Genomic DNA, 27,404 nt, shown 5'->3' with positions numbered 1-27,404 from the left:
CCGTTCAACCTGGGGAGGCGAGTTTCGTCACATCAAGCCCACTTTGCAGTGTACATTCCGTATTCATATTTTATTGAGCAGCCAGGACCGACCACTTTCCTTCTGCTGACTGCTGTATAATTAAACAATGCCACACAAGAAGCAGTGATGATATACAGTACAAAGTCACAACCTCGAGAGTGATATTGCTTTTAAAACAACAGTTATACAAGCATCATTTGTAAGTTAAAGCAATAAACGATAACAACCCACATTCATGTCAGGTAACCACTGAACTGACTCTTGAGCTCAACATTTCCAATTCCAAACAATTCCTGTAATAAAATTATTGCTCATCTATTAAAGGAGATCGACGTCAGACTTGATTATGTAAATGTACAATATAGTTAAGTTCCCATCTGCAACTCATACATGCATAATGTAAGTCAAATGAGCAACATGTTTCAGCACAACGTTACATAGCGTCATTCTCATTGTAGAAATGCAAATCAGGAAGGCTCCATACTTTGAATTGAGAGATAATGCATTGTATTCCTATCCGTAATTTTATGGCGATCAGCTCCAACTCCAATCACTACAAGTGGAACTAAAAAAAAAATCTACAAACCATTAGCATTTCAATGATTGTATTGCAATCCTCTCAACATTGAAGTTTTCAAAAGGCATCCAGTCGCAGGCTGCCAGCACTACGAGATGCTAATAAACTAAGCTCGATGACGTGACTGCGTGCGCCTTGCGAGCTCCTTGTGTAATCAGCACCACCGCTCGCATCTAATCATGTATGAGGGGCACCCATGACACACACGCATAAAGGCACCATCAACACACTGTGGATGATCAGTGGAGAAATTGCCCTTTGATGGCTCCTCAGTATGGAGATTTATTCTGGAAATGAGACACTGGCGTGAGACTCCAGTGACCGGGCGTGAGAAAAAAAAAATGGTCACGCTGAATTTCATTCACGCCGATGAACGTTTGATGGCTTGCTCACATGCTGTTCAGTATGTTCTGCTGAATGGTGTGCAACGTCACACACACCCAATGCTGAAATGAGTCGATATGAGCCAAACAAGAAAGCCAGTTGGAATAGATGAAATCTTAATGACAGCAGATTCGACAAATGTAATGTTAATGCGAAAAGCAGCCGTGTCCGAATCTTGTAAAGTGACAACACCGCAGGTCTTCAGAGGAATTAGGTGCAGTGATGGAAAAGAGCTGGCTGGAGTCAAAGTTTTCTCATTGCAGAGATGGTGATGGTCTCTCAGAAAGCTGTCGTAGTCGTGGTTGGCTTAGTGGGAGCTGTCCTATCAGCACATCAGTCTTCCTCAGATAAATGGCTCAAGGAGAAAATCCTGCCACAGATACTTTTTGATCCCTCTTTTTTTTTTAAACGCAGTAAAATATATCTGGGCAGCCTCAACCATCAAATGTCACATTACGAGAAGAATTATTGAGTTCAAAGCAACAGTTAGGAGTACAGTGGAACTTGTTAGAAGACTACAGACGCTCCCCACCTTACGAACGAGTTACGTTCCGGACGATCGTTCGTAAGGTGAATTTGTTCGTAGGTTGCTTCAGTGCTATATTTTGTATTATAATTTATGTTTAAAGCCTATATAAGTATATTGAAGGTTTATATAAGTATGTTTAAGGCTTGTACAAGTAACCTGCATTGGTTTGTACTGAAAAAAACTTTTAATAAAATGGAGAGAATACGTACAGTACTGTACTGTACTACGTATGTTAGAGAGAGAGAGCGAAAGACACACACACAGTATGTACATGTACGTAATAAGATAAATAAAATGAAGTTTAACTTACTTTTGGAAGATGTACTCGATGCTTAAGGAGATGATGGAGGAGGAGGAAGAGGAGGATTTTATATCATGAGAGATTCTTCGTCGTCGCTGGAATCGGCTTCAAAAGTTATTTCCTGCTTCATGGGGACCGGCGTTTCTTCCTCCTCCTCCTCGCCACGTTGCTCAGCCTCCAATGAGCTCTCACAGCGCCAATCGTCGGTATTAGCGGCGGAAAGAAGCACTACGCGCAATACAAAATCTAATTTACAGCATTTCTTTCCGAACATTTTTCGACATACTGTACGCGCAGAAATGTTCGTATGTACCGTTGTTCGTAACTCGAATGTTCGTAAGTAGGGGAGCGTCTGTATCTTTGTCTTCCGCGTGTTCGTGTTTGTTCGGGTAGAGAGAATGTTGATTTTCTGAATACAGACTGGAGATGGGTGAACAGGTCCTTCGAAGGATTTATTTTACAGAATATTATGGGCACAAGCAAGTTTACAGACAAATGGCTGCAGTTCCTCTCGCTAGTGTGTAATTTTAGCGGACTCACAGCATTCTTATACTATCTTGAAAACCCCCCAGGAAACAGCCCGACAGCCGGAAGCAGATAAGACTTTTTACACTTTTACAGCATATCATCCAATACACATTGAGTTCAACCCCAGACACTGGCCCATTGATGTGGAAACAGACGAGGTCCTTTAGACATGATGACATGAGCAGAAATTGTGACAGCACTTACGAAAGACACATCCACAGATAAAAGTTCTACTGAGGAAATAAGTAAATTAAAACAGTTATGACTAAATCTAGGCAGAAGATTCTCAACAAACCCCTTCACCTCAGTGTACACACATCTTGTCACATTTATTTAGGTATAGTAAGCGCTCTACAGTTAATAGTTAATTTAGCTACTTTTATTCTCTACTCCATGAATTCGGTCAGATTTGTTCTTTTCATTCTGATTGAGGTGTTTATATGCAACAATTTCATTGCGTTTGGTCATTCAAATTCATTCTAATTGGAAGACCTGGCTCCATGTAAACTCAGCTAATATGATGATCTGGTAATAACCGCTATCCCTACCTCAGATCTATTGCCCCCCGCCCAAAAAAAGCCGACTATTGTCATATTTATGAATTAGATCTGATGACATCACATGTCCTCTAAGACGAGTATCTGTCTGCTGGTGCCGTGATCAAATTCACCACAATCACATTAGATTACCTGTGCCACTATTTAGACATAGTCCGAGCATGACATCAAAAGTAGTACAGCGATAAGCTGCATTTAAATTAAAATAAATAGGAAGAGACACACCTCTTAGGCAACTACATTCATCTTCCAATTAACTTCAGTTTCTGTGTTTTATCATACAGCCATTCAGTTGGATTTATCAAAGCCAGGTGACGACTGTAACTGTCCTTGGGTCCAGATTGAATATTTATCTCTAGTTGTCAAGGGAAAGCAATCTGACATTGCTGAGTCGCCGCTGACAATCGACCCTAAATGACAACAGTTAGTTTTCACATACAGTGGTACCTTGGCTCACGAACTTAATTGGTTCCCACAGAGAGTATGTGAGCCGAAAAGTTCGTCTTCCAAACAAGTATTTCCCATAGGAAACCATTGAAATGAGAATAATCCGTTCCCAGGTCCCCATAAAACACAATTTTCTACTAAAAAAGCCTTAAAACTACACAAAATATACCTTATTTTATGTATAATAAATGTGCTATTGTATTGTAATTAAAGAAATACACTGTACTGTATAATAAAGTGTTTTTATTTGCAAAACTTGCAACTTGCCTTTGTGATGGTACAGTAGTTGAAGGCTTGATGGAATGGAGTGGGAGGAGGAGGGAGGGAGGGAGTTACTGTTTGGAAGGAGAGTCCTCCGGTGTGGCTTCTCTTCTTTGCTTCTTAGGAGACTCTTTATCCTTGTTGCTGACTAAAAACCTCTTAATTGACACCTGTTGCTTTCTGAGTTGTAAGGTCTTACGAAACTGAGGCATCACATTATCATTCATCATGTTGATGATTCTCATAGCCACAGTCTTTTCTGAATGGTACTGTTCGATAAAAGCCTGCACATCACTCCACTTTGCTAACATGGTCTTGATGCTCTCACTTGATGCTGACAAACGCGCACCTCATTCGTGTTTGTCGATGATCTCCTTCTTCTGCTCGACCGTAATTTTCTTCAATGTCTTCTTAGGCTTAACACTAGCCTTTTGTGGGGTCTTTTTCGGTCCCATGGTAGCAAAAGTACACTCCAAAAGTACTCCAAAATGATCCAAAATGTCTACCGAACACAAACCACGTCCGCACTCAAACAAAGGGGGCGACGAACTGGGACGCCGTGAGCGTGCGTCAGCTTCTCGTGATTTCTCGTGTCGCGAGATTTGGTTCGTCCGCCGAAAACTAGTTCGTCAGCCGAGACAAAATGCTCGCGAATTTAATGTTCGTGAGGCGAAAAGTTCGTGAGCTGAAGCGTTCGTGTGCCGAGGTACCACTGTATAATTTTCTCTTCTAAACCAGATGCACAGTCAAACCCAATAAAATAGTTCAAAGAACAGCCGGACTATTTCTCCCCAAGTTGGCTTGATGAAAATCTCTTGAAGCACTTCATAAGTCTGCCGCATAATTCACTTCAAACATACAATAACGTCAGTCCCTACGCCAAATGCACAAATCCGCGTGTGTATCTTTTTCACTAAAATGCACACAAAGATAGATGGCTGCATATGCAGCCCTTTCATCAGATGTGAAGCAACACAGATGCTTTATCCGCTTTTATCGTCACGAAGCATCCTGATTGGCATGCCTATCTTTAGTCGTGCATTGACTCGCACACCGTCGTGGGTAAACAGGCAAAACAGAGATGCGACCAAACGTCAAGCTGATCAGAGAAAAGAAAGTTGGAGCTCAGCTATTACAGAGAATCACCATGACAGAAAATAATAGTTGGATGACACACGGGATGGAAAATTGCTGTTGAAGCCGACATATGCTGTAATAACATTTCAATGACGTGTAAACAGAGACGCTATATGAAAGTTCTGTAGACTGACTGTGGGAATGCACAGTCACAATGTCATTTCTTGCTTTACAAATTTATGTGTGAGAAAATGCACGTCAGCATATTTATGGCACGAGAGGTCGCGTGGATCGGCTAAAAGGCTCGCTTTGACTGGTTTCGTAGAGCACGTCCGGTAAAAGCTTTTAAAACATCAGCAAGCACATACAGTATGATTTGCTAAGTGCATGATTGCTTCATAATGGTCGCCCGGGGAAGTGACACTGTCAAGGATGCATTTTCTTCTTGAAACTTTTTCAAAAGCATTGATGGCAAATGATAGTCATCTCAGTTATTCCAGCAAAAGAGACCATTTAGTATGTGAGTCTTCACTCTTATACCTTTGTAATATTTCATTCATTTCAAACTCACACATTATTTTAACGACCTATTGGTAATATTAGAGGTGAGAAGTAACGATGATCGTTTTAGTTTAGCTCATGGAGTTTTTATAGTCTTTATACAATTGTCTGTACTTCTACTTAGGTGAGTAACTGTCTTATATAAGAATAAGCAACAGAAAGTAAAGCTTGTCAGAATTTGAAAAAAAAAAAGAAAAAGAAAGAAGAAGTGATTAAATCTATGGGCCTGTAAATGTGTCAAGTGATTATATTTAAACAGAAGCCTGGCAATCTGTTGTTTACTTGGACCTGTCTGTGAACTGGAAGTCCAAAAAGCTTCCTGGCACTTTCTCAATGATAGCAGAATCCACTTCAGTTGGTGCTGAGCCAGACAGTATTCTTGAGACAAAATGTTTTTTTTTTTTTTTGCTAAACTGTCCTTAAATTGAATGCATTTTCAAGTCCACCATGTGATCATCTTAAGGAAATCCTTTTCAGTTCATCTTTGAAAGCAAACATATTTTGGGGAAAACTACAGAAGCCTGGAATTGCCAATGTGGAATAAACAGTTTTGACTATGTAGTTTGAACGTCTTGATAAAGTCGATTGAATATATTGGTTTAGTCATTTGAACGTATTTGGATAGTTATGAAAATACAGTATTGGTAAACTGCAGGCCAAATGCAAAAACATAATTCCCATAATTCCACGGTGTAATGCCACAATGGCGCACAAGCAAGTCAATAACCCGTGGCATTATCGGGAAAAAAAAATGATGTTTAAGTCTTACATTTTACAAATATATTTGATCGACTTCATCAATATGTTCAAATGACTTTGCAGTGTTCTGTAGAAAACACTGAAATCAGAATGTAAATTAATTTAGCATGTCATAACTGTTCGACGGAAACCTCATATGACCACATGTTGTCACCCAAAGTGGTGTAAATATTAATGAATACATTGCCGTTCCTGAACGCAACTTGGGTCTGAGAAGTGTTGCAAAATAACTTCTGTGGAGGCTGTATGGCGTAATTATCACATGTCTGGATGTTTTTTAGACTAACGAGTGAAAATAGTCACGCTAGCTTCATTTCAGTTGGCTTGTTTAAAATCGATTGCCGTGATGCTTCGTTGCAATGAGCAATATTTCATCTTAAAATAAAAATGAAGCATCCCCTATACTAAAATAAACATGTAGTTAGCAAGTATTTGAATGCTGACTGACCAGAGCTCTCATGTGGTATGCTGAAGTCTTTTACTTACGACGACAGTTTGACCTCCTGTCAAATTTGGGAGGTTCCACCGTAATTGCTTTTGCCAAAACAGTCACAGCCTCCAGTCTTTTTGCGATATGCAAATGAATCGGGAGAGAGTGTTAATTTCCTCTCTCAGCATGGAAGGGGATCCTTGAACAATAAGCCCACACTTGCAGCCCATCTCGTTAGGCCTTTGGGGCCCCTGATTTCGCCCCAGCGAAGAACTGGTGAACAAGAGGCAGGCTGGGACGACAGCATGGAGGAGGAGTTGAGTGTCAAGGCTCCGAGAGAGGCAGTGTGTGTCCTTTAATCAAGGCGGGCAAGTGGAACCTCATTTCAGGAGACCTCCACTTGACCTAGGATTTGCACTGATATGATTAGCAATGCATCTAAAAAAAATATATATATATAAAATAAAACTTAAAACCATTATGCTGTTTTAACAGCTTTTCCACATGGAAAGCAAACACTGTGCCCAAATTATGTTAATATATTATTAGTGTGTACTATATAGAATAATGTATAAGTATAGTAGTCTGCATACATTGTTGTAAATATGATATATAATTTAAAAAAAAATTATAATTGGGGGTGGGGGGTGTCTTGTATTTTTGTAAATAATAATAATAATAATAATAATAATATTTTTGGAAATACACATTTTAAACAAAATTATAATTGCTAAATTATTACATTAATTTTGTGCACCAACCGTTGGCAACTCACATTGGCCATCCCTAGTCAGGACTCGCAAATGCAGTAAATAGATAAGTCGGAAGTAAAACATAATTGATGGTGATTTTTAATGACATAATACACCCAATATATGAAACTGTAGATTTGCGTAGACCAAATCTTCTCGGCCCTCTTCCCTCCTCAGTGCAGGAAAGAAGAGCGTTGCTAACTTTAGGAAGGAGTCGCTCACGATGTTTACAGAAGAGAGACGCCCGGAGTTCGTAATATTACTTTAAAAACATCGGCCATTTCTCATGCAACAATATGGAACGTGCATTGAACGGCGGCATATTGGCTCCATAACTGAATCGCCCGTGGCAGTTCCGACACGAAAGCGAGTGGCCCCGTACTTCCTACTTCCTTTCCTCCGTCACATGACTACAAGGGAATGCGCAAAAAGTGTTTCCATTACACTTTTGCGAAATACTTCTATTTCGACACGTCTCAAAAACCACCTCATGAGAGCGCAAAAACTTTTTTTTGCAATATTTGAGTGTTTTTTCCATTCCTAGCTTGCTTTTGCGCAAAACTGAGGGTAACGGAAACGCACCTACTGTGTGGCTCCCGGGCCGTACTTTGCCCAGGTATGCCATATAATTGTTGTCGATGGAAAGTTGAAAACTTGCAATGACACCTCCCACGGAGAGATGCAGTTTGATCAAAGGTGTATTAAAACAGGCAAAACATGTTATGTCTCACAGTATCAAAGGTCTTGTCAAACGTTGCCGTTTCGAAATCTCCGTGGTTTGTCTTGAAAGGATGCAGGCTTGGCATGCCCATGGCGTCTTGTTTTTTTCTATAAATGGCACACTCTCATCCAAACAGTTTCCGTCAGTACTTCCATGCTGGATATAGTCACCATTTTTCAGATTGATGTGTAGTTGCTGCTGAAAATATTATAATAGATAATCTTGGTTAAAATTGGTTGTAATGGCGATAATCTAGCATTGATAGATTCACTCTGATGCTTGTTCATAGTGACTTGACTACCTCATTCCTCATCCTGCTCCTCCCGGTAGTCTGCATCCCTGCTGCTGACACTTCCAAAGCTTTTAATTGGCCAGAGTTACACGAGGAAGGGGGAAAAAGAGCCCCATGGGCTGGTGTCAGGGACCTTGAAGTTTTCAGTTGCTTGTGACAGAAGGAATCACTAAAAGGATGGATTAATGTGTCATAAAATGATTTTCTGAGTGCATTCAAGCTCCAAGTAATTGATGTCTTACAATAGTTGATGTCCATCTATATAAAGCAAGGCTGTGACAAGATAAGAATAACATTGACAGCAATTTCTTTGGACTCCTAGTTGTCTACAATCACACTGTCTACCAACTCTCTCCCTCTATCCTGCCATAAATAGCTCACAATCTATTTTCGTACCACAGGACACTTGAGACCGAACAAACGACAAAACATTGGAGTGAATTTTTAGGTACGCATCCAAATGATAAAAGGCGTGTTTTCTGCTTGAAGTCAACTCATCCAAAAGATCGCTTTGAGACTAACTCCCAGCTCCGAAGTTGCATAATAAGGTCTGGTGTTTTAAATGGTTAGTGCTGTCCACTTCTCAGTTATAATCCCCAGCGGCACACTGTGGCTAATGTCTTCGTAATTGAAAGGAGGCTAGCTCCGCATCCCTCGGTGCGAGAGGGTGATTAAATCAAAACGAGGGGAGTAACGCACGAGGGGTAAGAAAGCCGTAATTTGCCACGGCTGCTTACCAAGCACAATGATAAAGTCATCCGGAGAAGACGACGGGCCTCCTGTATGGAGGACAGCAGCAGGAAGCCGAGAGTGAGAATGTAATGCCGTTTTCGGAGCAAGTCGCTAGTAATCAGGTTACACTCGCCTCGTGCTCAGAAGAGATCTTCTTGCTTTTGCTGCCATCCCTCATCATTAGCGGCTGCAGGCCGAGCTGCGAGCAACACAGCTATAGTGTAAGTAATGACTTGCGAGAAAGCCTTCGTGTCCTTGCTTGCCATAGTTTTCCTTAATGGGAAGGTAATGGGCGAAGAGGAAATTGGCCATGGGAGCCAAGAGACGGCTTTTGTTCTGTCAAGAGGTGACGAGTTAGCGAAGAAGAAGGAAGCTAAAGTGGAAACCGAGAGAGAATTCAGCCTCAGTATTCGGGGCCATCCTCCATGACCTTTGTTGGATTTCCTTCCCTGTGTGCCAGGCCATCATGGTCTCCCCTTTAAGCTCTTGAAGTCACTCCAACTGAATAAGTGTGTGTGTGTGTGTGAGTGATAATAAAATTAATTAACCCGTGGGCAGTATTTTATTTTGAAATGGCTTGGTCAGAACCAACAAAAAGCCATAAAATGGTCACAATAACGCCTAGGGTTGTCACTACTAAAAAAAAATGACTGCTTTGCAGTGGATTCTCCAAAGTACAAAAAACAATTTGGAGTCAGACCAAAATATCTGAGACTTCCGCAGAGTAAGCCGCTGAAAGTTTATTATTCTTTACAATAATATGTCCTATGTGCATGGCATTCTTATTAATATTGCATTTGTGCAATATGATTTAAGCAGTAAAATCCAACCGTTTGTATCCATGTCTGGGGGCGGCCATTTTGCCACTTGCTGTCAACTGAAAATGACATCACAGTGCCAAAGGGCTCAGTTAACGACTAATTACGGCACACCTGTTTTTTGGGTTTGGTCAAATTAAGTTGGCAAGCTGAGCCGTGAATGGTCGGTACCTGAGCCCTGAACAAGTATGATGTCATTTTCAGTCAACAGCAAGTAACAAAATGGCCGCACACTGATATGGATAAAAGCGTATGGATTTTGCTGCTAAGCTCATATTCGACAAATGTAATATTAATCAGAAAACCATGTTTAGACAAATGAAACATATAATTGAAAAGATGTTACACAGGGTTTAGCATTTTTGAATTTTTGTTTTTGTCAGTGATTGAATAATAATGCAACCACAAATAGAACACAATGTAAAACAAAATATCTGGCTGTTGTATCTGAGCAATCCAATTTATTAATATCAGTTGTATACAAAGTCATGTTAGCAAATAAAAATAAATTGCGTGTAGCTTGTTTTAGTTTTATCTTGTTTCATTGGAAATTTCCAATTTGTGTGTGTGACAGTTTGCAATGTTAAAATGTTACTTTGCCTGCACCGTTAGTATAGGTTTCATGGCATCAAGAGCTTGAGCTTTCAGTTTGGACCTGTCCACATCCCAATAGGACGCCTGCGTTAAATATTGACACAAATGAATCCCATTATGTAACCCTTTAGTCCCCAAAAGTACCAATGTCAATAATTCAATCATGTCTTTGCCTTTGGCCATTCTTTAATTTTATTTTAGGAAATCTAGCTGTTGTTTTTGTATCATAATTCACATTAATGGGGCTATGTGTGGTCTATATATATTACTACACTACTTTTATTTCAGCAAATCGTAGGTAGTCGGGGCTGGACTGGCCATCCGGCACAACGGGCAAATGCCCTGTGGACTGGCGTCTTTTGGGGCTGATGCAATGCTATTTAACTATTACTATTATTTTCCTTTTTTTTTTTTCATTTACAATATAGAGCACAAATTGCAAATGACATTATCTTGTAAATTAAGATCAGCAAAAGGTTGCTTTGTAATTAGACTTGATCTTGCTTGTATTATTATGTTGAGCAAGGTTCTGGATGTGTGTGCATTTTCTTTCATTTAAACATGATTGTAGATGACAAGACTAACAATGACTTCTCCATAACAGAGAGTGTTGCGAGCATGTAGTAGTAATGTAGGTAAGCATGCACCAAAAGGTACACCGGTGTATGCCAAAATATCAGGGCCATTTTTTTGTGCCTTCCAGCTCTGCAGGAAAAAAACAAACATTTTAGTTTTGATATTTAAAACTGAAATAAATGCTCCGCATGCAATTCTTACAGAATGCTATCACCGTAAGGGAACCTCATAAAGGACGATATCGGCTTCTATTAATCTGCCTTAGTAAGGGTCAATTACATAAATTTGGAATCGAAGAGGCCATGAAGAAGTGTTTCCTCATTAAACTTTGATTAAACTGGAGCTGAATCTAGATTTAATTGGCTTCTGCTTCCCTTGTAATTCATCCCTTGAATTATTTACCAAACCCCGAAAGCAACAATACCTGAAATAATCACCGACATAATGAAGAAATATTAACGCCATCACCCTGCCTCCGCAGAGACATTTACACTCTAATTTTCATTTAGAGGATAGCTTTGCTTGCTAAATTGACATTCATTGACAAATCGAGCAAGATAAGGCTTGTTGAGTGTTGATTGGAGACATTTGACACAATAATATTTATTTTCTCTTACTCATTATATTCAGCTGAAGCTATGGTCTCACTGTTCTGTCCTTGTTTCCGTCACTGTTGATGCAACCATTGGACAGGCTTAAATTAATCATCATTTATCAGCGCCCCTAATGACTGTATTCATCAAACGTAGTTACACAAACAACAAGCTAACGACATCAACATCTGATTATTTGGACAAACTTGCTGCTAAATACACGTAATAGTGTATGTTTACAAGTTTACCTTGAATTGAACACCTTTTCACTGCCGCGAATCTATTCGGAAAAAGAAGGGAAATGAGCAGGGGAAACAAGGCTAACATTTGGTGCCATGTTATCTAATAGCACAGAAGTCTCGAGAGGCTCCATACAAGCTTGAGTAGGAAGCGAGGTGAGAGGAGAGGCTGTTGAAAGAGCAGCACACACACCGCATAGGGCATCGTACCGAAAGCGTGTTAACACTCGCCTGTACATGTCAATAGCGTGCCACTAATGCAAGCCTGACAATTAGTGACAAAGGAGCTAAATGAAATGCGACTCAAACATGTAAATGAAAACCATATGGACTCTCATAAACAGCTGTTTCTCCGACTCTAATTGAAAGCTTGACGTACGTGTCTGACATTGATTGCCCATCAAGACTGACATCAATGGTGACAAAATGCATATTTAGCTGACTGCTTTAATGCCATTCATTCCTCCGTGCGCACTCCGCATGAGGCCAGGCGCTTTGATTTTGTAACCTGGAATACTCAAGACACAAAAAACACACGGTCATAATTAGAAATAAATTATGCACTGCAAATTGCGCAAAGTAAGCACAGTGGAAACATCAGCAAAATCCGACCAAATAACAACCTCATTAATGAAAAACTCATTAGCCAAAAGCTATCTACAAGGAGTAACACAAGCGGGAGGGGCCAACACCGTCTAACGCTGTGGGCTACATCCCACATTGATGTCAACACTTCCTGTCAGTCGTCTACCAATTGTTTTCAGCTAGCACATCCATATTCATGAGTAAAACATGCATCCCCTGGTGTAGGATGCTGGTGGGCCCAGAAGGCGAGTGTGTGTTTGTGTGTCCAGGACATGTGGAAACTGACATGCTTTTTACTTGCTCTGTGATCCCATGTGAATGTTTAATGAGAGGCGGCCAGTGTTTCACATTTCATCGCATGTCTCGGCCATCGACAGGAATTCCACATGCAACATTCCCATCAAGGTTAGAAGGTTTCTTATCTGTATCATCTTGCAGTAGGCTTCATACAGTATGTTATTTAGATTCTCGTGATTGTCCAATAAAGTCTGTATGACCTACAGAGGTCATCGGTTTACGATGCTGCCAATAGCTGAGGATTCAAGGCTTTGAATGGCGTTCACTTGCTTTATACAAATGTACTTTAATTTTGACTTTACTGCTGTGTAAACCTTAGAGAAATGTCGTACGTGGTCAAAGAACGAATTTATTACATTGTAAATTCAGATCTGTGTCGATGTGGTCCTGGATAGCTATTTTTTTGTAAGGTAGCTTGTCTGTTAGTGAAAAAAATAAGCAAGATTACACAAAAAGTAAATATCGGCTTCCTCTGGGCAAATTTTTTCTTTTGATTGTTTTAAATGTATTGCCAAAAAGTGTTTTTTTATTCAGGTTTTTACTGTAATTATGACTTTACTGCTGCAGTAAGATACGTAGGTTAGGGGTAGACTGATTTTTGTTAGATTAAGTTCAAAAGTACAGAGGCGTATTGCATTCTTTTGGGGAAAAAACCTCCTGTTTTTCTGAATATTTTTTTCTATTATACTGCATATTTTTTTCTGTCATGAAGAGGAATAAAAGAATTTTGTCCTCTTTGCGTGTTCCAAAAATGAAGATAGATTTAATGTAAGAAAAATACACCTTTGCAAAAATGATTTTTAATCAATCAGAGATCTCTGGACAGATAACAGCTTCCAATTTCATCACTTAAAAAACGTGGGATTTCAGAGCGTCAAATGTGCTTCTTCCGGGTGTCAAACGGCTTTTATAGTTTAAGGACCTCCTCTCTTTTATTTGTAGACAAAACATATCTCTGAGTACTTTTCCAGAGCAGATGGCGTAAACAAGGTCAGATTTGGGTGTGTGTTCGGGACTGAATATGTTATATAGTTGAAGGTTCTATTTTTCCCCATAACAAAATCTCACAAACAAGTTGAACCAAATTTACGGTGGCCGTGACTGATGAAGAAAGTAAAGAGTGTGTGTGTGTGTTATTTCAAAGCAAATTTTGTTTTCAAGACCGAAATGTGCGTGTACAAAGCGCTGAGAAGGAACTTTTTTAGACTAAATAGTATGACCCAGTTTAAGGTCAGATTATACCGAAATTAACATCATCTGCTCTACTAAGGACACAAAACATTTCGACAAGGTTAATATAAAGAATTGGGATGTTCATAGTGTGTAACAATGGTTAATAAAATAAAATGAAGAATTAAAAATGCTACAATATCTAACAGTCATAAAAAAAAATATTCCAAAAAACGGGGAAACAAATATTCAGAAAAACAGGAGGGAAAATTTACTCAGAAAAACATAAAAAAATATTCAGAAAAACAGGGGGGGAATTATTAAAAACCAAAAAAACTGGAGAAAAAAAAAATCACGCACTTTCCCACATGCAATACGCTTCCGTAGAAACTTAACTATTAGCTTACTAAAATCATGCCAATCAATTGACATGCTTGTTTCTTTACCTTAACTGAGCCAGTAAGTGATATAGTTGAAGTTACGTTGGAGGTATGTAGGAAAGTGTCCGCCATTAGCGAGTCTGCAACAAGTCACTTGGAGTTCAGAGGTAAAAATAAATAAATAAAATAAAACTCAGAAAAACAGAGCAACAGCTTCTGTTTTTTGGAGTAATTTGTCCTCCTTTTTTTCAGAATATTTTTCTATACATTTTCAGAATATTTTTTATGACGGAAAAAAATATAAGTAAAACAAGAGGGTTTTTGTGAATGCAATACACTTCCATACTAAAAGAGCACAATGATTGTGCTTGGTAATAATAGTACTGTAATAATCCCTGTTTACGTCCCTCCATCCATTTCCTAAAGCTCTTCTTCTCCATTCGGAATGCGGGTGAGCTATCCCTAGCCTATCCCAGCTGACATTAGGCTGAAGGTGGGATTGCCCAAAAGCAATTACCATGGAAATGGATACTGACAAGTACAACTTTAGTGTTGTTTAAACGACCCCTGAGTGTCATGCGAGATGTTCTTGACAACGACGACAGTGGCAACAGCGCTGGCAAAAAAGATGTCGCTTTGAACCCAAAGTAGGTTTGTTGTGGCTGTTTGGCCATTTAGTTTGGCACACCCTGGGAATCGGAGGACTTTTTTTTTTTCTGTCTGATATCTGTTGGTACGTATTTGCTCAGCTGGCCCACAGTACAACAGACCGAACACCACAAGGGTCCTATTGTCACCATCTGTCCAAATCCCAAACTGTTCTGGAGCACTGCACTGAAATAAGGCTCACAGGAAGTTGTGTGTGTAATTTTTTTCCCATCTAAATCTAATAGGGGACAATTAGAGCTTGTGTGGTGGATGAAATTGTGCTTAATTATGCCTCGATTAATGAATGCGCGCTCAATATAAAGATAAGCGGCATTAGCTCTATGTTGGAAAAATGCTTTGTTGTTTTTTTTCAACAAGGCAGACTTCTTTCACTGCTGACTCCAGTGACTGGGAGTTGAAAATACTCTGGTTATATTAATGTTTATTTACGCAATATACAGTGCAGTACATTTTGGGATGGTCTGCTTTGTCTTCCTTCTTTACATTCATACATACATTCCTTGTCTTACATCCTGTAACCCATCCCGAGTTATGAGAACCTCATTTTGCTTGTGGATTTACTCACACACAAAATGTAATGTGAAATCAGTCCCCCAAGTAAGAAACAGGATGTCAAAGGCCTCGTAGATAGGAAAAGAGAAAATCTGATCACAAACATCACCATCTCAAAGGGTTTCACATTGTTTCATTTTCCTTTCTTAAAACACAGTTTGGGTTATAGAATAAATCGATAAGTAATGCAAGTGGGGGGGGAAAGCAATATGACTAATGAATAAGCAAAATCTAAAAACATACTTGCCATGAGTAGTGCATATACTGTTAAGCTCCCTCTCCCCCCTTCTGAAATGATGCAAGTGCCTCAAAATATCCTATAAAAACAATAGCAACACCACATAAAATACCACTGAACCCTTTTGTGCAAAGCAGGTGTTTGTTGGGAATACAACAAGAACGCTGCCTGACAGGCAAACACCCTGGTCACCTGAAGATAAGTACAGTGCTGCGGTCCAAGCAATTTATGGGTGGAATGATTCGCTTGACTGCAACTCCCAGGGACAAAAAAAAAAAAAAAGAATTTAATTTGAAACATAGCGAGAAAGCCGATTAATTTTTATTTATGGATTTATAAATGTGACATCCCTGTTAAGCTCACTGCTGTGACTGTCATTTAATTTATTTTTAATTACCAGGTCATCAGATACAGTGCAAGGGATTCATTATTTGATGAGTCACTGGTACATGCTTCATGAGGGGCGAGTCGACTGGTCGGCTTTCAAAGGCAGTATTTTAGACTGAAAGTCATTAATAAAATTTAAAGTAGGCGTGAACAGCCGAATATTAATCAACTAAAAATAACATTAATAATTTTTATGATGAATGTGTGTGTGTGTGTGGGGGGGGGGGGGGGGGTAGTAAACATTGCCTTGCTCATGTGACACAAAGTCAACCACTAAAACCACTGGAAAACCTAAAAACACAAAATGCACGTAAAACACAAGCTGGTACAGACATAAGAGTATACAATTTACGTCAACACTGTGAGAAAAGTCAAGTTAAAAGTTGATTAATCAGCGACGTCATTGCTTTTCTTTTTGAACACAGTTCAGCCGTCCCCAACCTTTTTTGCAGCAAAGGCTCGTTTTACATAAAGACAGTTTTGGACAGATCAGCATAGAAACAAATAAATATAAATTATTAAAAATGCAACTCACGATTACGTTGAATGTTATTATTAGTGAATAAGCCTGCATGTTGTTCTAGCTAGCTCGTTAGCCTGTCACATCTTGTGTTCTATAGCATAGCATGTTGTAAGAAAGGATATTATAGTCAGGCTAAAAAAAAGAACATTTCTCAGTTTCATTAGTCAGGCTTCCATCCAATTATTTCAAAATTTTTAAGTGAATTTACTGAAAATGCGCAAAACGGACATGCGACTTCTTTTGCAAATATTGAGAGGGGACTCCGACGCTGTAGGTGGCGGTATACACCATAGAAATGTGATCCACTAGTAATTTAAAAGAAGAAGAAGAAAACCAGGAAGCGACTGCGCCGTGCGGTGACGTCGTAAGACTTTTCTTTTGTAATTCTTGATAAACCGTAGCATTTCTTTGCTGTTTTCCATCTAAAATCAAATTAATATTCACTTCTTTAATTAATTCCAAAAATATTTCTGTTTCATTGTCTCCCCCCCCCAAACATACCTTACTTTATCGTTCGGCATCACTTTGGGACTACAAACTTATGTGTGAGGTAACATCCGGTCAAAATGTACGACGTGTATCCGGTCTTGCCAACAGTTATTCGCAAACCCTGTTTCCATAGCCAAAATTTGCATTTTCCTCTTTTCGATACGCTTCAAAATCCATCCCCTCTAAGCGTAAAAACCTTTTTGCGAATTTTGGGCCCTTTTTCGAATTTCTAGCGTTTCCATTCAGTTTTATTTTCACATTTGTTGAAAATTCAGATAAAAATGGGTGGATAAGAACCCAACTATTGTTTCTCTATTTCATTTGTGCATGCATTGGTTTTGTTTCATGAAAATGTCCGGTGTTTATTGTGGGACAAATGGGAGGTGGAGTACACTGTATTGTTACCGCGACTGATCCATCGGGAGGAGTGTAGGGAAAAAAAGTGGGTTTTGTGTGTGAGTGTTATTATTGTTGGTCAGCTGTTTACGTACCTCACTTCCTGAGCATTCAAATAAGGTCCTAAGCTGTATTGGCGGCCTAGAATTTTAGCTATCTGGTAACGCTCTGCGCTCACAAACCGGAGATGTGGTCGCAGCGCAGGCGTGATCCTCGCACCCTAATTAAAAAATAAAAGGTTGTGCTTAGAACATTATTGGAATAGCTGAAGCTAGCGATTCGAACTACTATTATCACCGGCCATCTTACTACCACAGAGCGTTTTAAGTCCGGCAACGGCAGCAGATGGATGAGTGGAAAGTCTGTAAATTGGCTAATTGAATGACAGGATGCCAAAAACACCTGATTAGCAATTTGTGGACTGATAAAAGTCTACTCGGCGACTAATCGGTTCGACCTCTAACCACAATGAAGTTGTTTGCAAGTTTTTGGGCCGAAGTATTGGAACTTCAAGTTAACTCTATTACATTTTGCATTATGGTACATATTTTATTATCAATGTGGCCCAGGGGTCAGTTTATAATCAATACACAGGGGAAACGATTTTAATAGAAGGCAACTTTCCCGCCACCTCGGAAGTCTCTAATTAGTTCAGTGGCCAGAGTTGCACTTTTGTTACAGATGAAATAAGATTCAAAAGGAAGTGATTAGGAAAGAGCAACGAACCCACTGTGTTGTGAGTCATGCTTGCAATTATGCGCACAGATGGAATGATCACAATGAAACGCTACAATAGTTATTATGAAATCAGGTCATTTTTGCTTTAGGTACAAAAGAATGTTGCTTCATGACAAAAGCATCATGAATAATGTGAGCTTTTCTGCCTAAGTGTTCTATTCAATCAGCATATGAGCTAGTGTGAAATTGTAGCCGGATGCAGATGTTTGGTTTAGAGAGCAATTACCGCAGGCCGGTATGACACATGATTGGTGTTTGCCCTGATTGGCAAAGAAATCACTTGTCTTTGTCGCCAGCCTCTTTCTGAGCTTGCCTCGGCGCAGGCCCACCCTTTGTGACAGTGATGTATGGGCGGTGCCGCAAACGCAGCAAATTCTCATTATATGACTCCTCAACACCAGGTCAGGGTATAATTTTCACTCACACATTACGCGTGCCACCAAGATTCTCCATTCATTAGAAAACGGCATCCCCGTCAAGTTCATGAAAGGCAATAAACAGTGGCAGGAAATGTCACACTGAGGGAGAAAAACATCTCATTAGTGCTTTCAGTGGAAATGAAATGACTGCAATAAAATTAACACAACATTTATAAATATCAGCAAGACTTATCCCGAAGCCCTGCTGGAAGTCAATTATTGGCTGTAATACTGTATAGCAGTCACACAGTGAGAGTGTGTGTGTAATTGGAATCACTCTCGCCATAATGTGTGACTAGTATGTGAATAGCACGCTTCTCGCCTTCTGGCTGATGGGATGAGAAGAATCAGAATCATCTTTATTTGACATGTTAGGCCCACATGAAATTGATCTTTTAGTTGGGATGTTGGATACCACTTTTTTTCCCCACATCAATACCAGTACAAGTATTAACCCTTAATAGTCACCGATACTGATACTGATACTAAGCACCGATATTACTGGTACTTTTGATAAATAAAATTTTACCAATAAAACAAAGACCGGTACTTTTAAAGAAATACCTATATATTACAATATAGCATTTTTTTTTCAAGAAAATTAATGGCAAATTTCTATTCTTCTCATTTCTAATTTCTAGTTCCTGATTGTAAAACGGCCACTGTCCCAAGTACCTCAAAATAAAGCAGGGTGGTATCTGTACTCGCCCATCCCTATCTTTTAGTCATTTTAGCACTTTCGCAAAATTCACCATAGATACATTTAAAACATTCTTGCACAATGTATCGTATTTTTACGACCATAAGGCACACCGTATTAAAAAGCGCAGTCTCAGTTACAGGTGCTATTTCTGTATTTAACACATACAATAAGGCGCATATTGCATAAGGTATTATTGGGCGCAGGTATGGCAAAACATACGCTAGCTTAAAACATACGGTAGCATGCTTCACGCTAAAACATACGCTAGCATCCATGCTAGTGTATGTTTTTAAAAAGGCAGCGGACCAAAACTTGGTTGTATTTAATTGAAGTATTTAACAATGTAAACAGTGAGTTCAGTTGTACTTGCAGTATTTAGCAATGTACTCACGGTACTTTTGATCAACCCCCGTCCACAAATCCCTCAAAGTCCTCATCTTCTGTATCTGAAACGAAGAGCTGGGCAAGTTCTCCATCAAACACGCCAGATTCCCTCTCGTCATTGTAGTATTGTCAGTCAGCCTCGTTACCGTGCACCTCCTCAAAAATGATGCCGGCTTCTTGCGAAAGCTCCAATATTAGTGCAAGCAGACACGTTAACCCAAACATGCACAATCCATTCACAAATTGGGGCGTAACTCGCTCTTATAAAGCAAACGAACAAGACGTCCATCTGTATCTTTATACAGGAAATAGGGCCCTGGTTGAGGACTGGCAGGCATGATGAGAACCTGAAAGACTCAACTGAAAGATGCTGTTGTCATTTTTCAGTTGAGTCTTTTGGATTCTCATCAAAAGGAAAATGACGATGTCATCTTTCAGTTGAGTCTTTCGGGTTCTCATCATGCCTGCCAGTCCTAGACCAGGACGGCATTTCCTTTATATAAGCAATGTGTCAATGTGTTAAGCGGAGTGCTTACTGAAGTCGCACACAACATTTACAGATTTTGGAACTCGGTGCACACATAAAGCGCACCCCATTATTAGGCGTGGCATTGATTTTTGAAAAAAATTAAGACTTTTAGGTGCGCCTTATAGTCGAAAAAAACGGTATACACAAATGTGCAAAGTACAGAGAGCCATTTGCAAACGGAATTGGACAAATAATCGGAGTGACACAGCTATGTTTGGTTTGCTTTTTCTTTATGACACCTATTCCCAAAGAAGGTGCAGTATTTACAGGGAATGTTAAGAGAAGAAAAAAATGTGAGAAGATTAACTAACTGGCTAGACGTTATATGCACCTTTGAACAGCGCATTGAAGAATTTACTGTATGTACAGACCTCATTTCGTGAAATCTCTATATAAGACTTTTTAAGGTTATTTGGGCACTCTGATTATAACGTTAACGGTTCAATTCATTTAACACTTAGATTTAACACTTACATTAGAATGCCGTATAGTAAATCGGGTGAGCAGTAGAGCTGAGAGAAACGCATTGAAATAAAGAGAATAGACTGTTGGGAACACTTCTATGGAACAAATTAAACATTTACAAGTTGTAAATGTCATTGGTTCTGATAGCCCTGCTGGCGCTAACCACTTCGCCATTGATGTATTCAAAAGGGATACAGTTGCATTCAAAGAATTCAGAATGGGGGCAACAAAAATAATTTCACAGCATAAATGCGTGCATATGTTGTTGTTTTTTTACATGACTTTAGATGTTGGTCATGAAAAGAAATGTGAACAAATGATTTTCTTATGCTTCATCTGATGCCGGGAAAATGCAGCGTGTGCGTTTTGATGCCTCTCCCTGTACTTTTGTTTGACCTCTGGCCACTCACCTCCCGCAGTCGCTCTTGGCTTCACAGAGTGAGGTCACAAACAGTGGCAGGGAAGCCTCTGCGCAGATGGGACATTGATCACAGGGACGAGGACGAGATATATAAATACTGTATATACACAGCGAGCAGACAACTGCAGCTGCGCCTGACTGTAGTACGCAGAGGTTGCATGAATAAATCACCATGAAGGATCATCTTCTATGCAGCGAGTAGGCTCAAGAGACAGCCTTTTACACATATGTAAAAGTCAATGAGATGGTGCTTTGAAATATGAATAGACGTCAACTGCGCAAAATTTTAAGTATACTTTATATAGTTATTTCAGACATCTGATCGATACCTAGCAGGTATGTCGTATTTTTTTAATATATATATAAAAATTGTACCTAAGTAAACTTCTGTAACTTCTTAAAGGCAAAATGCTAATTTATTGAAGTTTAAAGTTAAATATAACTGAATTGTACTGAGGTAGCAATTCTTTGCATACCACTAGAGGGAGCACAATGCCACATTTCAAGAATCACGGTTGTGAACTACACACATATTCATGTAATAGAGACAGCAATGTAAGCCAACAGAATGCTTAGATGAGGGTTCCTGTTTATGTCACATGTTGCTAGGGAGACTTCAAAGAGCTTAATCATAACTGCCGTGTAGGCCAAAGCAAACCAAACATTTTATATGCCAAAAATGTCGGAAGATATGCAGTGCTCAGGGAGAGAGATATGCACATGGAAGTAAATGACACCAAAAGCAGCACCGCATAGATTTGAGTTTTTATGCATCTTAATCTCATACTACTCTGTGATGACTTTAAATTATCCATATATGTTGGTCTATATGTACCTTCTCTCTCGACCAGATTCAGCTGGGATAGGCGATAAAAGATAAATGGATGCCTACTATGTATTGACCAAACAAAATAGATGGCAATGTTAAATATGCATTATTATTTCAGTGCAAATAGCCCAAGGCCATTTTCTACATACTTTAGGTTGGCAATAGCGAAGTTGTCCCCATCTGTTATTCTGTTTAAAGGGATGAGGGAAGAAGTGAAAGTAATACACTAGGGACCAAGATTTCAGCCCTTCGTGATAAAGGCCAAACTAATCCCTTCTCACTGGATAAGCTTGCATCCTTCATTGGGGCACCTCTGGTTATTGTAAAGGTCACAAAAACACCACAACAGGCCCATGACAGTGAAAGTTTGCAGTCACACAGACTGCAAGCCTTTGCGGGTGAGGTACTGCACGTTGTATACCATTCAGCTTTATACCATCGGCCATCCAGACATGTTCAGTGAAAAGCAGTTGACTTTGATTAATGCAGTTATCTTACAAGCTAACCTGCAGGCATCAATGGAAGCAATCAGTAGTACAAATTAACAATGAAACAGCAATGTATCCTTTCAATGAATTGTTCTTGGAAAATGTTTTTAGTCTTAAACAGTTCTCCTTGAACAAAAATTCAAGCACCCATATAACGTTTTTATTTTAAGCAGTACATAATGGAGCGTCACAAAAGAGCAATTCTAAAAGATGTGCAGGTAGTCCTTGGTTTATGATGGCGCTCTAGTTCTACAGTAGTCACGCCGTGGTTAAGTAAAAATTATAAACCATAAATGTCACAATCAACTTAAAACAGTACAGTGATCATTGAATTTATAATTCATAAATTATTAATAATTAAAATAGTTATTAAATAGTTATTCAATTAAAAACTGTTAATATTAATTATTAATAAATAAAAATGTAAATAAATAAAATTATAAAAAAACTAAAATTAATATTTATTAATATTAATTCTATCAATTCAAAATAATTGAATTAAAAATATTAAGGGCTAGCTAGCCCGATAAGCTAACGTAAAACTCTACATCTTCGCTCCGTGCTCCTTGTTCTCAAACAGCACTAAGAGATTGAAACAACTTCCGGTCACAGAAGATCCAAATGTGAATAATTGCAGACTCTGACTCAAGTTAACAGGAATGGAACTTAAACAGGAAGTAAAGCTTGCCAATCCAACCAGAAAATGACTGAAACATCGCATGATAGGATCCACACATGATTACTGGCAATCATCTTGGACTAGTATGACACTTAAGACGGTTGGACTGAATATTTATAAAGTTGGGATAGTTCATTCTTAACTTCAAGGCCTATATAGCTCTATTAGTATACCATTTTGGTTGTTAGCGATTATTGCTACACTGAGAAAGCCCAGAGAAACAACAAACGTATATATATATGGCTCTTAAAAATAATCTATATATATATATATATATATATATATATATATATATACATATATATATATAGATTATTTTTTTAAGAGCCATTAGGGCTTCCTGCTTACGGACACTTCAAACAGAGGCTTTGTCCCTGTCTGGTGAGCAGATTTAATGGCCTGCGGGGGTCTGTGTCTCCAGTGAACATCTGTGGCTCTGTGACTGCTATAATGCCAATAGAAGCATCTCCTGGCTGTGGGAAAATTCAAAGTCAAGGAGTACCTCAGGTACTGTGATCAAAAAGAGGAGGTGAAAATTGTAGAAAATAAGCAGCCAAAATCAATGTCACCTCTTACACTTGAAACTTCTACAGTTATGTAAGGTGGCCTTGACAGCTTACTCCTCCTAAATAGGCTGCAGGTTTTTCAAAATGCACACTACAGTGAAATCTCCAAAGTTGTGTGTCTTGTGTGTGACTGCACTGTACTGATTACCAGAAGATCTTGTTGTTTGTTCAGCCAATATTTAATGTCATAAAATTTGATTTATTGAATACATTCTGCACGAGTCCTAAGTGAGCAATCCGAATAAACTGTTTGCTCTTTACTGCACTGCCCTCCTCTGACATGAAGTGTCTCTGGCTAAGCAGATGTGTAAACATGGAGGCTTATCACCATATTGAGTAGTTGCCAACATTACGCAGACACACCACGAAGCCACACAGGAGAGTCAAGCAACGTCATCTGTCAATACAAAATCAGTTATCGCCATGTGATAACTCGCCATCATAGTGGTGCTAAGTACTGCTGTGGATGATCACGCTTATCACAGTCTCAAGTCAACACATTGTGCAGTGACTTTTCATCGCCATAGTCTTGTGGATGTCTTGTTACCGTAGAGAGCCTCACATACCTACATAGTATTTCCATCATCATACGATAAAGTCTTGTATGTAAGACGCCCTGGATGAGGGCGAAGCATTGAGTTGTCATTGAACTGTCCTGACGCAAGTCATTGTTGATTTCACTGTTGTAGGGCAAAGACTCTAGGGCTGCAGATAAGACTGTTGCCATGGTCCTGAAGGAGATACCAAGTAAGGCGTCATCAGAAGGGAAGCCCCTCCTCACGGTGACTACCAAGGTGGGCAGAACCATTTCAGAACACCCGCTGCCTCCAAGTGAATTGTATTGGCTTGTACAGATGCAATAACAAAATGGCTGTTGTAGATGAAGAAGCAGTCATTTTTGGAACTAAATACAGTTTAAAGCTATTACTTCTACCGGTACCGTTTTGATACAGCAACCTCAGACAGACACTGCTCCTTCAGATAAGTTGTCGTCGACACTAAGGTGATGATAATCATTAACTTTGATTAATCGATGACATCATTCATTTTATTAGTCGTCACCTCGTTATTCACACCTCCAAACACAAACTCGCTGACTCACTGCACAGGTAGGACGACCGCCCCCCCAAACTTGTTCATCCAATCACATTCAGGCAGGATTGTCAGAAATTGGAGAACTCTAACACCAAATCACATAATGCAACTGCGGGGTTGCTACTCACTAAAGATATAATGGGAGACAATAAAAAAATACAAGATAAAGAGTATCAAACCTGCAGTCAGTTGGATTTCTGCAAGAGTTTTATAAGAACTGACGCTGAAGGTGTTTGCGAGCTGTGATTGGATGAGTGGGTTGGGGCCAGTGGAAGGAGGAAGAAGACTGCAAGTGTGCGGGATGAACACTTGACGGTTGCCGCTAATGCTAATACCATGTTGGTTTGTTTTCTGGCGACATTAAATGTTCATTTTCACAATAAATAAGTTATTGGTCGACTACTGCTTGTCTGTGTATTATCGTCTAAGCAGATGGTACAGTACCCCGGTATTTTCACGGTTACAGGAGGGCATTAGGTCAATTTGCGGATGGCTGACATGAGGATTTAAAGCTATTTGTCAGCTAGTGTTAGCGGGTGCCTTTTCTGATGTGTGTGTGTGCTTATTATCTTTTTGGGCAGACTTGCATATTTGGCAAGTGACCGGGCTAGCACTCTTGTATTTAGTATTTCCACACTCTTGAGGTACAGCTACTAGTTCTTGTACGAAATCACTACCTGTTGATTTCAGTGAGGTGTTTGTGTTGTTAGTATCAAAACATACGAGTGGTGATTAATCAAATTCAGGCTACAACCATCATTGCAGACTGGTAAAGTCGAAGTGTCAACTAGTTGACTACCCCTACCTCGTACATGTCATAACCAGGGGTGGGCATTCCATCATTACAGACTGTCCGTCATTCCATCACTGACAGACGTCTGTTTTTCTGATGAATGACGAATGACAAGAACCATAAAAAAAAAGACAGACCAATCACTAAAGGAAGAGTGTTTTTTGTCTGTCAGTGTAATTGTTGCGTCACAGACAGACCTCTGTGTGTTGGTACTAAAATGACAGAAGCATGGTTAAAATAAAATGACATACTGACGATTACAGTTGGTTTCGACCATAAAAAAAATTACGGACCAACTAGTGCAAGGGTGTCCATGGCGCAGACGAATGACAGACCAGCAAAATTATGACCTCTGGCCAAAACACATGGCTTTAACAATTTGATGCCCTGCTACTTATCTCACTTTGATTTGAGTAAAAGCTGTAAACTAAGTAGATTTCTTTTTTTCTTCTTCAATAAATCATTCACTGAAAACCTTGAACGAAATGAATGACAAAACATATTGAACAGTGTCAAATTCAAAGGCATACATTCGCCATTCAATTTTGAATTAGACTGATATGATGGCAAATAGAGCTATATATTAATCATATAATTGGACTAGAAGTGTATATTAAAAATCAAAAGTGCATTTTTGAATTCACTTGATTAAAAACTAGAATTTGTCTCTTAAAACACACGGACCGATCTGAATTTTTTAGATTTTAGATTTAAAAATGTAACTAGTTGGTACTTCCCTATGAAAACTTTATGCACAGTGAACATGATTTTCAGACAATTCTGAAATCTCATCACTCTTTAAATCACAAGGCTAAATTGCAAAGAAAAAGACACTCGAGACCGAATGCTGCAGTCCTTCATGTCAATATTTATCTCCTCAGCATGTTTCCGAGAGGGATTACCAATGGGGTCAACCCACATTTCATCTTACTAATCAAGTCTGACAAACCTCCTCATTAACTTTTAACATCTCATGAGCAGCGCATCAAAAACTCTTTCCAAACGTCACACACATACACCTGTACTGACTGTGCTCATTGCGTCCTGCTGCTTCGCTGCCTGATTGCTTTTGTAAAAAATGTGTGTACTGCTTTATGTCATCTTGTATTTCTGTCTGATTCAATAACCTGCGGCATGCTTTATAGTCAATTGATTTTCTAATGCAATGTCTCATTTCATAAGCTGCCACACAACCAAGATAATGGTTCTACTCGAGGGGAAAAGATTAACATATGGCTCTACATTGTTGCTGAAGGAAAGAAGTTTGTACAGCTGATGGTACATTAACAACAGACTTTTTATATTTTAGAACAACTACATTGTCAATATTGTTCTGAAGGAGAAGCTGCTTGAAACACATTGAAGAATATCTTTCCCAACTAAGAGTGGCAAATTCTTCATATGTCTGAATGTATTGCATCATGTTAACGTGTCTTCCAGGGCTATCAGAAGTCATTATCAGTTAAAACCGAGGAGAATGCTTGCAGTGTGGCATTTAGCTGCCTATCAATGACAAGATACTATATCCTTGACAAAAACATGAAAAGATATATTCTCGTCTCCAAATATAAATATCATATGAATGCTTTGAGTGCTGCTTGGTAGCACTAACATTCTAACAGATTATATGTTAACAAATTGAAATAAATGATTATTATTCAGGTAGTATTTGTAATGAGAATTGCTAAAAATGCTAAAAGTTTGTTTTATAACTTGTATCAAAATACTGTAGCAACTGTACTGTACAGTAAATGTGTCAAGTGAGCAGAACTATTTTTTTTGGAATGGCTTAAATAAGTTGAAAAATGTGGAAAGGTAAAATATTAAATCACGATTAATCTCTTTCTATATAGCGTGTAA

At 39.1% G+C, this 27,404-nt stretch overlaps 1 protein-coding gene across 3 annotated transcripts in view; it reads left to right on the top strand.

Annotated features, from left to right (window-relative positions):
- Positions 1–27,404, top strand: part of pex5la (peroxisomal biogenesis factor 5-like a) — an 81,033-nt gene that overhangs the window by 16,757 nt on the left and 36,872 nt on the right. For 2 of the 3 annotated variants that reach the window (XM_077583983.1, XM_077583982.1), the window contains exon 2: positions 24,346–24,450. The exons of the other annotated variant lie outside the window; for it this stretch is intronic. In XM_077583983.1, the coding sequence (XP_077440109.1) occupies positions 24,346–24,450 (105 nt within the window). The remainder of the gene's footprint in view (positions 1–24,345; positions 24,451–27,404) is intronic. 3 annotated transcript variants of the gene reach the window in all.

This window comes from Vanacampus margaritifer, chromosome 13, assembly GCF_051991255.1.
Source record: "Vanacampus margaritifer isolate UIUO_Vmar chromosome 13, RoL_Vmar_1.0, whole genome shotgun sequence".
Lineage (NCBI taxonomy): Eukaryota > Metazoa > Chordata > Actinopteri > Syngnathiformes > Syngnathidae > Vanacampus > Vanacampus margaritifer.
The sequence above is the reverse complement of the archived record's forward strand: the minus strand, read 5'-3'. Positions and strand labels throughout refer to the sequence as shown.